We start from the raw sequence: 15,748 nt of genomic DNA, 5'->3' as shown, positions 1-15,748 counted from the left end.
GAGCCATGGTCTATGATGACAATAATGAACACCCACAAGCTAAGGATCAACAAGACAAGACATGATGCAACCGTCTGGAGCCGAGCTTGGGGTCTTAGGCCAGATAGCTTGCAGTTGCAGCAGCAAGCAAGTGAAGAGCATAATTTGTGTGTTTGAATGATTACTTATACAACTATGTTTAATTAAAATATTAAAAAATTCGAAAATCACATAATAAATTTATTGATTGATCGTATAAATGTAAATTTATAATCAAAGTGAGTAAAAGAAAACACAGAGTAACGAAACTAGCTGCGTAAATGTACGTGCCACCTTGCTAGTTTACAAGTACAACTTCTTTAGAATGAAAAGATCAAAGAGCTAAATCGCTCAGGTGTTAGCTCACTTATAAATCAATAGCTAAAAACTCTTATCGATGGCGTACTTCAATTTTTCACTTATCTGCATCAACTACGAAGTGATTAGACATTGTGGTAGAGTTTAGGTGGCGAAGTTCTCTGTTATGGCCATGGAAGTTGTATTGAAATAGTGACATCATGTCCCCTTTTTAGATGTAGTGACCCCAAAACCACCTATCCTCAGGGATCCGCATCCTCTGGCGTTGCCCACGACTTCGTCACCGTGCAGTCGTGCTGCAATCCGCCGTCCGTGGCATCCGACGACGCAGCTGCTTCCATAGCCGTGTTTTCACGCAGCCCAGTTCGGCCCAACAGCACGGCGCCGCATCGCGCGCCCGCAGAAGGAGCGACGGGCGTATCCGGTCGGAGGAGTTCTTGGGAGAAGACGTAGTGGAGGTCGACGGAGAGGAGGTTTCCCGGAAAGCGCCAAGAACTGGATCGCCAGGTGCGCAACGGCTGCGGGGGTGAGCTGTCCCGGCACGGGGCTAGGGACGAGGGAGCTCAGCGCGGAGAGCCGCGTGAGCACGGTGTGATTGTATCCGCCGAGGTCGTCCCCGACGGCGGCAATCTTCGATTCGCGCTGCTTGAGGTCGTCCGGTCGTTTCTCATAGGCAAGGCCGTTCCTTTCACGCTGCCATTCCTTCCGGCGTCCGGGAGCCGTCCAAGAGCAGCGTCCGTGCTGTTGGGTCGAATTGGGCCACATGGAAACGCAAAAAGAAGGAGTTGAAGCATGCGTCGAGCATAGTCGTTCCATCCTGCAAACCGCGGATTGGAGGCAGACTGCACTGTGACGTAGTTGGGGGCAAAGTCATAGGATCCGGTCCGATCCTCGGGGTCCTATTACTATTAACACGTAACGCATCTTCTCTGCTTGCATGTCCGCAGCGGCAGCGGCTACAGCAGGAGCAGTGCACGCACATCGAATGTCACTCGGAGGAAAGCCAGCAACTAGGATGAACTGCTGTACTAGGTCTACATACTGTCTATTGTCTAGTACCGTTAAAGATTCTCACAGAAATTTTCCACGGTAAATATTCCAACCACCGTCTACCATGGTGGATACCGGACGATTTTTCACTGGTGTCCGTTATTTGATTCCCATTTGCATTTGGTGTCAGGCTGCCAGCTAGCGCAAGAAATAAAAGGAGCCAGGAAATGTTGTGCTCCGTGGTAACAAGCCGAGCTCAGATCGAGGAGCCAACCGCTCTATGAACACGATTACACATCCCCGGTCAACTTTGCCGCAACTTGTACTGCTGGAGTACATAGCAAAATCTAGGGTGTGATTGGTTGCATATTCGGGGTAATTTGTCCCGGTGGATATATATAATTTTAGAAAGAAATATATTTATATATCCGTGTGTATTGTTTCAGACTGATTGAACGGATGTAAATATACACTCGTAGCCTGGCTTAGAAGTGTAGCCTGGCTCAGCGCATACAAAGTCTGCACCCATTCATACAGATAGACTCACTTATTAATATCACAAAATTATTTACATACAAGTAACTAATCACAATTTTAACTCTGACATCTGCTCATATAACTTCAGATTCGGTTAATCAAATAGAATCTTAACTCAACATGTTCAGACGGATATAATCAATCAAACATTATTCTAATGTATCATGCATTCACTTATACAGACATCTCTATATATATCGATGTCATAAAATCAATCAAACATTATTCTAATGTATCATGCATTCACTTATACAGACATCTCTATATATATCGGTGTCATAAAATCATTTACATATAAACAACCAATTAATCTCAACTCTTATATCCACTAATACGATCTTATATTAATTAATCAAATAAAATAATATTTCAACTCTTATATCCTTTCATCACCTGCTCGCAAACCCAACAATCACGGTGCCCCAGATGCAGCGACTCAGAAAGAAAGCAATTCATCGTACGCGAATTCGGGCTCTCTGATTCTGTTGTAACGCGTGTAAATTTACAACTACAGCCGCAGTGATACAACTCGAGACGACGAGCAGCAATCTTTCGGGTGTACAATAGTTCACACAAAAGAAGTCAGAAAAAGAAAAAAAAATGTAAAAAAATGATCGATCTGCTCCTCTCCAGTAACTAAAATCACGTTCACCTCCAGCTCCGGTGGTGCTCGGGCACCCGCCGCAGCATGCCGTCGACCATGACGTCCACGGCGTCCTTCATGCCGCCGCCGAGCCCGTCCCCGTCCGCCGCGGAGTACACCAGTGTCGGGATCATCTTCACCACGCGCTTCCGCATCAGCCGCATCTGCGACTCTGGGATGGCCGCCAGCACGCCGCGCACGGTGAGGTTCCCCGCGCGGAGCTGGTTGCGATCGATGAACACGGACCACTCTCCCTCGCGCCCGTCGACTGGAAGGAACCACCCGTACTGCTGGTACGCGGTCCGCCGCCAGAATAGCACCGGCACGGCGCCGGCCACCATGCAGTCGAATAGCGACCGCCGCGTGAAGCTGTCCCCACGCGGCTGCAGGCAGAACCTCGCGCCCATGAACAGCTCCATGACGAGCGCGTTATTCTTGATGCACTTGCCCTCGGCGCAGTCCAGCGCGCCGCACGAGGCCCCGGCCGCCTGGCACTCCTCCAGCAGCAGAGCGCGGAAGTCGCCCTTGATTGAGGACCTCGGCGCGCCGGCGAAGGCGAAAAGCCTGGGGCGGGGGCGCCGCGCGACGTACCGCTGCCACGCGCGCACGTCAGTGGCGGTGCGCGGGTGGAATCCGGTGGGGTACGGGATGCCGACGTCCATGTCGTCCCAGGGGTCGCGCTCGATGACGAGGCGGGTGATGTTGGCCACCCCGGGCATGGTGAGGAAGCTGCCACCCCACCCGCCGTCCGGCGTGCGGCGGAAGTCCCAGGTGATGCGACCCAGCGCGATGAAGTGGTCCCAGCCGTGGGACCGCTTGTAGTACGGCTGCGCGTGGAGCCACGACAGCAGCGCGACGCAGTCGCTGTCCCTGTCGGCGTCAGTGGCGTTCGCCGCCCACAGGTGGCGCCCCACGGCGAGCCCCGCGTAGAACGGCACGAAGAACGCCGCGGCGCGCGCCGGGTCGGTGGTGCGGCACCGGTGCGATAGCAGGCGGCGGTGGACGATGTGCTCCAGCGCGAACTGGTCGGACGCGTACCACGACCCGAGCAGCTCGCGCGGCAGGACCGCGGACAGGTTGGTCCCTCCCGCTGGGAACCCGAGCCCGTCGTTGGCGAGGTAGGGGCACATCGAGTACATCGGCGCCAGCGAGTCGCACAACCCCAGCAGCTCCTGGTTGAAGACCGCGGGGAGGTCGTAGATGTACACGAGCCCGCTCCCGCAGCTCGAATCCTCGGCGCCGACGCGCGAAAGCACCGGCCCCGGTACGGAGACGACGGCGGCGGTGGAGGAGGCCGGGGCCGGAGGAGGGCGCACCGCTCGGAAGGCGAGGAAGACGAGGAGCTGGAGGGCGAAGAAGGCGAGCAGGAGGAGCACGACGAGGCGGCGGCGGCGGGCTGGCGGACTGGGATGCTCGGGGCGATACATGGCCATGGGGGCGACGGCAGGGGCGAATCGATCCAGTGCTTAGCTAGAGGGGATCGCGCGTCGTTGTGGGGGCGATCTGGCTGGCGCGCGCTGCGGGACGGGGACCGCGGGGCGAGAACGTGCGGCGCTGTAGGGCGGAGCCGGGGGATTGGGGAATGGAGATCATGCTGCGCTGGGGAAGTGATTTTTGGGAGTAAACAAGTGCAGAGACGGGAAAGAACAGCGGCGGCTTTCGGGCACTGTTTGTTCCGCTATGCCATGGATCGAAGAATGTATGCTGCCTTGCGTCCTACAACGGCCGGCAGACGAGAGAGACTTCAAGCAGACTCCAGCAGGGAGTTCAATTTTGTTTTATTTTTTTCACCAGGGAAAAGATTGAAATTTATAAATTTTTATTAAAATTTTAATTATTTTTCATTCTTACTATGCAGGTTACACATATTAGGAAAAGAAAATTCTAAAATAGATATTTGTTCCCTCCAAAATTCTAGATATTTGTAAAATTTCTCAAAAATTTTGGTAAAATTTTAATTGCTTATCAGAGCTACACAGTAAAAATGTGCGTGCAGTTGTGTCTATGAGCGTGGAATGACATGGTTATGATAGGAACTTCTATAAAATTATGCATGCAGCTGCTCCCTGTCGCCCCTCCTGTCTCCCTTCTAGCGTCGCCCTCCCCTCCCCTCCACTTCCCAGAGCTGCCCCATCTCCCAGCGTCGCCCCATCCACTTCCCAGGGCTGCCCCTCCCCACCTTGCCTCCAAGCATCGCACCCTACCGCTCCTAGGCACCTAGCGCCGCCCCCTCCTGACCTTGCCTCGAAGCGCCTCACCTTGCCGCCCATAGGCGCCTAGTGCCACCCCCTGTCGTCCAAAATCGTTCACGGGAAGAAGGATAAATTGATCGATTTTGCGATGAGTTTCATAGCTTTCTAGTACACAATCCAGATTCATGACAACCTTTTTTTTTATCTATTTGACTTTACCTGCTTCCGATGCGTCCTTAAACATGAGGAGGAGGGGCCGCGGCCGGTGGAGGTCACCACCTCGGATGAAGTCGCGGGTCAGGCAGGGGTCGTCGTGATCAGGGGCGCCGACGGCGCGCGGCGGGTGTGTGGGGTGGTGGCGGCTGGAGGAGCACAACCTTGGAGTGGGAAGGAGCACGAAAAGGAGGAGGGGGGGCACAATTGGCGGAGGTCACCGCGTCCGGTGAAAGTCGTGGGCCATGCGGGGGTCGTCGTGGTCGGGGGTATTGACGGCGCGCGATGGGAGGGTGGGGTGGTGGCAGCCAATGGAGCAGGAACCCGAGGGGGGGTGGATTAGGAACGAAGCTTGCTTGGTAGATGTAGGTAAGATGGAGGTATGCTTATAGGAATGGTAAAACTGGGGACCCTACTAGGAGAGTTGTTGAAGAGTGTTTTTTAGTAAAAAAAAATATGTTGAGGTGTCTTCTAGAAATGCTCTTATAAATGCCCAAAAATCCACTTCTAATATCACCATATAGTGAACCTTCCCAATAAAATTCATTCCCTATATCCCCTTTCGCTCCAATAAACTTCCAAAACTATTTTTAATTTTTTTGAAAACTAAGTAACCCTAAAACTATTTCTACTTAGATCTACCTAGACCCTCTCTGGATTTGTGGATCTGGGGCCCATTGACTCGAGTCAAGGTTTTGACTTCAGTCAAAATCAACCCAGGGGAGGGGATTGATTTTGACTGATTGTTGATCGCTCACCAGCGACAAACAGCAGCAAAGTTCGAAGGATGGGTGGTACCAAGATGTTCAGCGCACTAAGGCAAACCCATTTGTGGAGTCGGCAGCAACATGCACGTCGACGTAGTGCAGTGACGGCGGCAATGGCGGTGATGGCTATTGGGTGCAATGGTGGTGGCGTGATTCTGCAAGGGAGAGAGGGAGAAAAAGGGTCAGAGAGCTTCAATGAAGCACGACGGAGCTCACCAAGTGCTTGGCTTGGGCGGGGAGGCGCTGGAGTGGCTGATCGACATAGAGGTCGGAGGGGAGCTTAAGGCGGTGACCAGAGAAGGAGAGGGTGATGCAGGCAAAGCTCTAGTTGGGCGTCGGCTTAAGGAGGTCGAGGGCGAGCTCCCGGCATTGTCGGCTTGGACGGAGGATGGCTGAGGCGATGGGCCATGGGGCAGTTGGTCGTTTTGGGAGCGAGAGGTGCTCTCCACAAATAGCTAGCGAGAGGAACAATTTTGGGCATCGGTAAATATTAGGAGTGAGATTGAGAAACTGTTGGAGCTGAGATTTTAAATGAAATTTTCTAAATTTAACTATAAAAAGTGAGATTAGAACACTCTTAAAGATGCTCTTAGTGAGATCGCAGGTTTAACTCCGTGCATGCACATGCTTCAGCACAAGAGAACCACCAACCATGAAACAATGATTAGTTTAATGATATGGCACTTGTTTCTTCAGTTAACTAACACAGTTCGAGTCCCGCTACCTAAAAAACTAGGTGATTCATTGTTTTGAGCATTTTAACTCTGTCATCTCGCATTTGTTAAGTCTATTAATCGTCGATAGCTAGCTGCACCTTTGGAAGAAAACACATGGAAAACCAAGACCGGGATAGACAGCTACTAGGATACTTGGCTTGCTAAGTGGACTATGCTTACACACACTCTCTCTCTTTTGATATCACCGTTTTTAGAGGATTCCCAGATTCCCTAATGATCTAAGTTTATATGCCTTGGGCTAACTAGGCCATAATGCATAGATTCCAAGCCTGTTTGGTTACGCTGGCCTACTCCGCCCGATCTTTTTTTAAGACAAGCCTATCTGACCCAACTACTTGTACATTGTACTACCCCAGCTGATGGGCCAATTTGGGCTGGGTTACCATAGTAGCTGCGAAGTGCGCGAACTTTTTTTAAATAAAAATTGAAATCTCCAACCCAAGTCACTGTTTGCCTGACAGGATCAAGAAAACCACAGAAGCAATTTTGAAATATATATTGGGGGAAATATTTAGTGAAAACTAGTAAGTGAGTATAAACTTATAAGGTCATGTTTGTTTCAGCTTAGTATTATAATAAACGGCTTACAGATGTTAGATTATAATAAGTTGGATTATGATAAGCTGGAGGGAAATAAGTTGTGAGCTGTTTGACAACCTAGATTATTGGAGTATAGATTATTGGTAAAAGTTTGCGATGCCCTCAATAAGGAGCGGGGGATTCGGGTGTAGGATGGGGGGAGTGGTATTGACGGGTAATTTCCTCTAAATTTGATGGGTAGTACAATAAAAGACCAAATAAGCTGAAATAAGCTTATTTTCACAGCTTATGAGATTGTTATAATCTGAGCTTCAGCTTATAATAATCTGGACAAATAAACTAGCTATTTGTTTTAGCTCAGAATAAATAAATTAGTTTATTATAATCCTGAGCTGAAACAAACGGGATCTAAATAGTGAATGTTGTTTGTTCGATTTCATTAGAAGGTTACGGTTGATACCACTATTCTATAAGTGGAGAGATTATTTTGTGATATTTCGTGACAATATCTTTTTCCTCAAATTAACTCTTAATTCGTGTAAATATACAAATTTCGAATGAGGATTAGACGAATAACTTGCAATTTGTATATTTACACTTATTTGCTTGTTTGCATTTTTTCATATATTGGAGCGTCAAATAATCCTTTAATTCTTGCCGGCCTGCACATCTAGTAATCTTTGCGTCTATTTTATCCATGGTCACCAGCAACACCCGATCGGATACGTTGTTTCGGATCCACTCCTCTTACGGGAATGCACCTAGTAGCTCGCCCTGCCTCCACATGGCACCCATAGTTTTTTTCTACCTCGTCCCCACAAAATAACCAAGGCTCCCCATGCCGGAGTCAACGACATCGCCGGTCAAGCCCCCCACGCCGCCGGGACCGCCAGTCAATGCCGCCACGCCGCACCCGGTGGCGGCATTGCTGCTGCGAGGCTCCTTGCTGTTCTCTGTTGATGTAATCCTGTATTTCCTGTCACGTTTGTTTGCATTTAGGTGCTTAGTCTGTTAGCGTAGAATCGCGGGTGGTAGTGATGTGCCTAGTCCACGCCGCGACCGCATCCATCGCATAGTCTCGCCACGACGCGCTCGCCGGGCATATCGCACGGGTGACCGAGTAAAATGGCACTCCGTGCAGCTTGTGCGGCGTGGCGGGAATGTCGGGCTTCAAGCTCATGTATGCATGTTTCCTTTTCGTATAAGATGAAACAGAAAACAAGAAAAAGGGCTGCGGTTATTGGCAGCAAGAAAAACTCTTTCCACTTCGCATGCGTGTGTGTTCATTGCACTCCTGAGTTCGCCGGAGACGATCCAGAGCTCGGTGGTCACCGCCGGTTCCAACAACTGGTATCAGAGCCGGCCGCTGGCGTCCAGGCGTGTAGGAGCACCGGCGTGAGGGGCTCTCGGTGTTGAATGCAAGATATTCCATTCGAGAGGCCACCCTCACCCAAAAGACCGCGCATTGAAGAGGACAAGGAGATGGCTGGCGATGATGATACGTCGGGATCAGGAGGATCAGGCGGTCACCGCGTCGTCAAGGAGAGCACGTTGATGTGGCCGATGCTTTCCCGCACGAATTATGCAGATTGGGCGATGATGATGAAGATCAACTATGAAGCCTTGGAGGTGTGGGATGCAATCGAGCCCGGAAAGGACGTGCCACGACCGATAGACCGGCAGGCCATGGGCGCTCTGATGCGTTCTGTGCCCAGTGACATGTGGGCGGCGCTGGGTGCGAAAGCGAACGTTAAGGAGGCGTGGGATCTGCTCAAGACCATGAGGCAAGGTACTGATCGTGTCAAGGCAGTCAATGCACAGAAGCTCCTCAAGGAGTTCGAGAACATCGCGTTCAAGGAGGGTGAGAGCGTGGAAGATTTCGGCATGCGGATCACAAATCTCGTCGCCAATCTGAAAGCCCTCGGAGAGACGATCGAAGACATTCGTGTCGTCAAGAAATTCCTCCGCGTCGTGCCGGCTCGATTCAATCAAGTCGCTGTTTCGATTGAGATGTTCTGTGACATGGACGGACTCACAATCGAGGAGTTGGTGGGCAGACTTCGCACGGCAGAGGATCGCTTCGAGGACAAGGTGGAGCAGATCGTGGACAAGGCTGGCAGGTTGATGCTCGCAGAGGATGATTGGCTTGAAAAGAACAAACATCGCTTCACCTCCACTTCTGCCAGGGAGGGGAGCGGTGGGAGTGGCGGCCAAGGAAGAGGGAAGGCGCCGCATCGTTCTGATGGCGGCAGCTCCAGGAGCACTGGCAATGTAAAACTCACGTCAGAGGGGACACCCCGCCGGAAAGGTCAGTGCCACAACTGCGGCATCTACGGGCATTGGGCCGAGGATTGCAAGCGTCCGAAGAAGAAGAAGAAGGAGCCGAAACACGAAGAGGTGAACGTCGCCGTCACAGGTGCTGATCAGCCGGCGCTGCTACTGGCATCCACAAAGATCGTTCATCTGACGGAGAACAATGTTGTCCCGTTGGAGTGCGAGGACAACATCTGGGTTCTAGACACTGGTGCAAGTAATCACATGACAGGCACTATATCGGCTGTGACACACCTAGACAAGTCAGTGGGGGGCACTGTTCGTTTTGGGGATGGGTCCTGCGTGGAGATCCATGGACTTGGCTCAGTCGTCATGAATGGTCGACACAATGAACACAAGGTACTATCTGATGTCTATTACATTCCAAAGCTTCAGAGCAACATTATTAGCCTTGGGCAGCTCGAGGAAGGGGGGTGTAAGGTGGTGTTGGAAAATGGTCGTCTGAAGGTGTTTGATCAGGAACACACACTGATAATCAGTGCGCCACGTACTGGGAACCGGTTATACACAATCAAGCTTGGTGTGGTGCCACCTGTATGTTTACTGACAAAACTGAATGATGAAGCTTGGAAGTGGCATGCAAGGTATGGGCACCTGAACTTCAGAGCTCTTCGTGATCTAGGCAGAAAGCATATGGTAGAAGGAATGCCAATCGTGGACAGGGTAGAACAAGTCTGTGATGGTTGTGTTTTGGGTAAACAGCACAGAACTCATTTTCCACAAGCGTCCACGTACAGAGCTGAAAAAGGCTTAGAGTTGGTCCATGCAGACCTGTGTGGTCAGATTAGACCACCAACTCCAGGAGGCAAGTCATATTTTTTGTTGATTGTTGATGACTTCAGCAGATACATGTGGGTCGAGATGCTGAAAACAAAAGATGAAGCTTTAGCTTATCTGAAGAAAATCAAGACCAGAGCAGAAATTGAGCAAGGCAGCAAAGTCAAAGCACTGAGAACAGATAGAGGGGGGGAATTCAATTCCAATCTGTTCACAGTGTTCTGCAATGAGGCAGGAATCAAGCACTATACAACTACCCCATATTCACCTCAGCAGAATGGAGTAGTTGAGCGTCGAAATCAGACAGTGGTGGAGATGGCAAGGTGCATGTTAAAGAGTAAGTCAGTACCTGCCCGATTTTGGGGAGAAGCAGTAGCAACTGCAGTATATGTGTTGAATAGAGCACCAACCAAAAGCTTGCAGGATAAGACCCCATTTGAAGCCTGGCACGGCAGAAAACCTCAAGTTACTCATTTGAGAACCTTTGGTTGCATTGCTCATGTAAAGGACTTAGGCCCTGGAGTGACAAAATTATCTGACAGGTCAAGGAAAATGGTACTGTTGGGATATGAAGCTGGAACAAAGGGATATCGGTTACTAGACCCTCTGACAGGTCGTCTACATGTTAGTAGGGATGTGATCTTTGAGGAAGATCAGGTGTGGGACTGGAATAGCTCAAGTAGAGAGAATGGAGACACTGAAACTTTCACTGTCGAGTTTCAGAGCACTGTACACAATCCTGCAACAGGCAATTCTGAAGCAAATGCAGAGACAAATTTTCAGCCACAAACTGATCAAAATGAAAATTGGTCTCCACCACATAGCCCTCAGATTCCTACAGGACATGGATCACTTATGACACCACCAGCACCACAACAACCTGAGATTCAGTGGGCCACTCCACCCTCAAATACAGAAGCAGATTCTGAAGGTATTGGTCTCAGGTTCAGAACACTGTCAGACTTGTTTGATAGCACAGATGAGGTCCAGAATTTCGAATACAGTGGTCTGTGTTTGTTAGCAGCAGATGAGCCATTAAGTGTTGAAAATGCTCTAGAAGTTAAGTGCTGGAGGGATGCAATGCAAGATGAACTCCAGTCCATTCATGAGAACAAAACATGGACTGTGTCTGATCTGCCAAAAGGACAAAAGACTATTGGATTGAAATGGATTTTCAAAGTGAAAAGAGATCCATCTGGGAATATAATCAAACACAAAGCCAGATTGGTGGCAAAAGGATATGCTCAAACACAGGGGGTGAATTTTGATGAAGTCTTTGCACCTGTAGCAAGGTTGGAGTCTGTCAGGCTGCTTCTTGCTCTTGCTGCACATGGAAATTGGGAGGTACACCATATGGATGTCAAATCGGCATTTTTGAATGGAGATCTTCTTGAAGAGGTGTATGTTCATCAGCCACCTGGCTTCTGTGATCCCAAATTGGAAGGCAAAGTGCTGAAACTTCAGAAAGCACTATATGGCCTGAAACAGGCACCAAGAGCCTGGAATGCAAAATTGGATCAAGAACTGAGAAGTCTAGGGTTCAGAAGGAGCAATGTTGAGCATGCAGTTTACAGAAGAAGTGAGGGTGACTCATTCTTGTTAATTGGAGTATATGTTGATGATCTCATTATTTGTGGACCTGACAGCAGCAAAATTGGAAAATTCAAGCATCAAATGAAAAGGCTATTCAGTATGAGTGATCTAGGGCTGTTGAGCTACTATTTGGGCATGGAGGTGAAACAGAAAACTGGAGAATTCACACTCTGTCAGAGTGCCTATGCTGCCAAAATAGTTGAGATCAGTGGCATGAAAGGGTGTAACCCAGTAGACACTCCAATGGAACAGCATGTGAAAGTATTGGCTGGAAATGTAGGCAGTGAAGAGGATGCTACCAGGTACAGAAGCATCATTGGGAGCTTAAGGTACTTGGTTAACACTAGACCTGATTTGGCTTATTCAGTGGGAGTTGCAAGTCGATTTATGCAAACACCAACAAAAGAACATTGGGCACTGGTCAAAAGAATTGTCAGATACATATCTGGGACAATCAACTATGGCTGCAGATTTGTGAAGGGAAGAAATTCAGAGCTGAAGTTACTGGGATATTCAGATAGTGATTTAGCTGGAGATCTTGTTCATCGCAAAAGCACCACAGGGGTTGTTTATTTCCTTGGACCAAATCTGGTGACTTGGACCTCACAGAAGCATAAAGTTGTAGCATTGTCCTCATGTGAAGCTGAATACATTGCTGCAGCAGCTGGTGCTTGTCAGGGTGTCTGGTTGAGCAGGTTGGTGGCTGAACTGACAGGAGGAAAGACTGAAAAGTTCAGACTACTGATTGACAACAAGTCTGCAATTGAACTCAGCAAGAATCCTGTGTACCATGAGAGAAGCAAACATATAGATACACGGTTCCATTACATTCGTGAGTGTATCAGTGATGGAATGATTGAAGTCGATCACGTTGGCACAGACGGACAACTGGCTGATATACTGACCAAGCCTCTCGGTAGAGTCAAGTTCGTCGAGATGAGACAGAAGTTGGGCGTCATCGATGTTCAACAGGATTAAGGGGGTGATTTGTTGATGTAATCCTGTATTTCCTGTCACGTTTGTTTGCATTTAGGTGCTTAGTCTGTTAGCGTAGAATCGCGGGTGGTAGTGATGTGCCTAGTCCACGCCGCGACCGCATCCATTGCATAGTCTCGCCACGACGCGCTCGTCGGGCATATCGCACGGGTGACCGAGTAAAATGGCACTCCGTGCAGCTTGTGCGGCGTGGCGGGAATGTCGGGCTTCAAGCTCATGTATGCATGTTTCCTTTTCGTATAAGATGAAACAGAAAACAAGAAAAAGGGCTGCGGTTATTGGCAGCAAGAAAAACTCTTTCCACTTCGCATGCGTGTGTGTTCATTGCACTCCTGAGTTCGCCGGAGACGATCCAGAGCTCGGTGGTCACCGCCGGTTCCAACATTCCTTGCCTTCCTAGCCCTCCAGTTCGTGCTTTTCAGGAACATCCTCAGCGGCTCAGCTTCCCCAGCTCCCGCTTCCTCCCGGCACCGCGTCGCAGCAACACTACCTGGGCCAACGGCGAGGTCGACACCGGCGTGTGCAAGGCCGGGCTCATCTACGTCTATGACCTTCACGTTGGAGTTCAACCACGACGTCATCGACGACTGCGAGAGCCTGTGGCCGTGGTACTCGTTCTGCCCGTACCTAACCAACGGCGGCTTCGGCCAGCCGGCCGCCACGTTGCCCGTCTTTTTCAACGTCACACCGAACGCGTCGTTGCCCAACTGGTACAACACCGACCAGTTCCTTCTCGTCGTTCTCGAGGTCATCATTCACCGCCGCCTCCTCTCCCACCGGTGCCGCGCCACCGACCCGTCGCTGGCCGCCGCGTTCTACGGGCCGTTCTACGCCGGACTTGACGTGGCAGCCACCTTTGGGGGTGGGGGGGGGGGGGGACAACTCCACCGTTTCTGACCGCGACAGGGCAGGCTTACGGCTGCTCCGGTGGCTCAAGAACCAGACGTCCTTCCAGAAGTCCGGCGGGTGGGATCACTTCATCACGCTCGGGCGCATCACGTGGGACTTCCGCCGGTACGGCGACGACGGGTGGGGCACCAACTTCGTGCTCATGCCGGGGATGGAGAACGTCACCCGGCTCGTTATCGAGGCCGACCGGTTGGACCCCTGGACGTCGGCGTCCCCTACCCGAACAGCTTCCACCCCCGTGCCGCCGCCGACGTGCGCGCGTGGCAGCGGTACATGCTCTCCCGCGCGCGCACAAAGCTCTTCGGGTTCGCCGGCGCGCCGCGCGCCGGGTTCCGGGACGACTTCATGGACGTGCTGCTGGAGAAGTGCGAGGACGCCGGGCGCGCCAACTGCTGCCCCGTGGACTGCCGGGCCACAAGGTGCACCGACAACGGCGCGGCGGTGCTGGAGCTGTTCCTGGACTCCAGGTTCTGGCTACAGCCGCGCGGGGACAGCTTCACGCGGCGGTCGCTGTTCGACTGCATAGTGGCCGGCGCCGTGCCGGTGCTGTTCTGGCGGCGGACCGCGTACGACCAGTACCGATGGTACCTGCCGGCGGAGATGCGCAGCGAGGAGAAGTGGCATCGACCGGCAGGCGCTGCGCATGGGCAACGTGAGCGTGCGGGAAATTCTGGAGGGGTTTAGCGAGCGGCTGGTGCGGCATATGCAGGAGCGCGTGGTGGAGATGATCCCGAGGCTCGTGTACGGGTCGTCGTCTGACGGGCTCGGCGACGGCATGGCGGACGCGCTGGATGTGGCTCTGGCTGGCGTGCTGAAGCGGTTCCAATGGCGTCGGTGGAGCATTGTCCATGAAGGTGAGTTGCATCGGTTCTCTCTGCCGTCTTTCCATTGCTGTATTTTGTCACTGCTTCATGTACCATTTTGGATCAATGTGATTTTGTTTCGATCAAGCCAGCATGATGTTTTTACTGAATTGCCCCTGATCCTTTGTGCCAGTTACTGTCCATTCAAAAGCAGCATTGTGATTTTTCGTTTTTCCAAACCTTTGAACAGCCCTTTCGGCGCTCGGCGTGTCAACAGCAAATCGACGGCGCCTCCTCCTAACGGCCAAAATGGATCGGCGGCGGCGATCAGTCGGCACGTCTCAGGGGATAAATCATTGGACAACTCTTCGTCATACATAAAAATCGTCCTCTCTGAATCATCGGCATCAAGAAGCAAGAGCCTGCAGATATCCTGAACAACAACCGAAGACCTTGAAGCGTCAATTTAAAAATGTTCGATGCAATAATTGATTCCTGCTGTATCTTAGACCATACATGGAGAGTTGACCAAGCATATGAGCCCGAGGGGTCAACAGTAACAGAGAGTGAGATCCAGGGAGGTGAGCTGGCTCCCGTGGAAATCGATAATGGGGAAGTGCTGCCTGCAATTAGCTCATGATTTAAGAAATGGTTATCTCGTTGTTGATTGCCACACTGCCGCGGTTGATGCGCTGGTGTTAATTGCAGTTGACCGAGGGATGTATTTCGAGCTAGGGCTGGGCAAAAACCTCCGGGAACCAAAAACCGATCTGAAACCGAAAAACAAGATTATCGGTTTTTTATTCGTTTCGGTTCGGTTTCTATTTTTAGACTATTCGGTTTATTATATTCGGTTTGGAAAAACCGAACCGAAAAAAAAAACCCAGCTCATCCTACATTCCCATCCACCCACGACCCACTTTGAATTATTGTCCACTCCATCAAACACGGCCTATAGGCCATCACACATTCCATTATAATGTGAATTTCGGTAAAAATTAAAAACTAAATTGTAAAAACCGAAACCGAACTAGACGGTTTTCCAATATTTTCTAACTACTTCGGTTTGTATATTCTGAAAACCGTTCAAAAACCAAAGTTCATGGAACATGCCAGAGCGCTTCTAGAGTACCTATATGTGGCGAGGCTCTGAAAATCACTAGTTTTTCTTTTTAAAATGAACTAAATTCTATATATCAAAACGAGACATGGACCCACTGGACCAATGGGGTGATTCCCCCCACCCTCGCCCTCACACCAACAACACTTAGGCCACCGGCCCAACATCATTCATTACTTCAGCTTCAAATTGCACGAGGCTTCTTCCTGGAGTCGTCACCGAGCGTCGACGGGCCACTGCTACCTATAGGGGCATGCAACG

At 50.6% G+C, this 15,748-nt stretch overlaps 1 protein-coding gene and 1 pseudogene across 1 annotated transcript; one reads left to right on the top strand and one right to left on the bottom strand.

Annotated features, from left to right (window-relative positions):
• Positions 1 to 2,321: 2,321 nt before the first annotated feature.
• LOC133924806 (xyloglucan galactosyltransferase XLT2-like) lies at positions 2,322 to 4,228 on the bottom strand. The gene has a single exon (XM_062370518.1). The coding sequence runs from the start codon at positions 3,937 to 3,939 to the stop codon at positions 2,512 to 2,514; it is 1,428 nt and encodes a 475-aa protein (XP_062226502.1). The 5' UTR covers positions 3,940 to 4,228; the 3' UTR covers positions 2,322 to 2,511.
• Positions 4,229 to 7,705: 3,477 nt separating this feature from the next.
• LOC133923628 (xyloglucan galactosyltransferase XLT2-like) lies at positions 7,706 to 15,163 on the top strand (annotated as a pseudogene).
• Positions 15,164 to 15,748: the final 585 nt, after the last annotated feature.

This window comes from Phragmites australis, chromosome 7 (assembly GCF_958298935.1).
Source record: "Phragmites australis chromosome 7, lpPhrAust1.1, whole genome shotgun sequence".
NCBI classification, from domain to species: domain Eukaryota; kingdom Viridiplantae; phylum Streptophyta; class Magnoliopsida; order Poales; family Poaceae; genus Phragmites; species Phragmites australis.
The sequence above is the reverse complement of the archived record's forward strand: the minus strand, read 5'-3'. Positions and strand labels throughout refer to the sequence as shown.

Coding starts and splice junctions, on each gene's coding strand:
- LOC133924806 (XM_062370518.1), bottom strand. CDS start 3,939: ATGGCCATGTATCGCCCCGAGCATCCCAGTCCGCCAGCCCGCCGCCGC.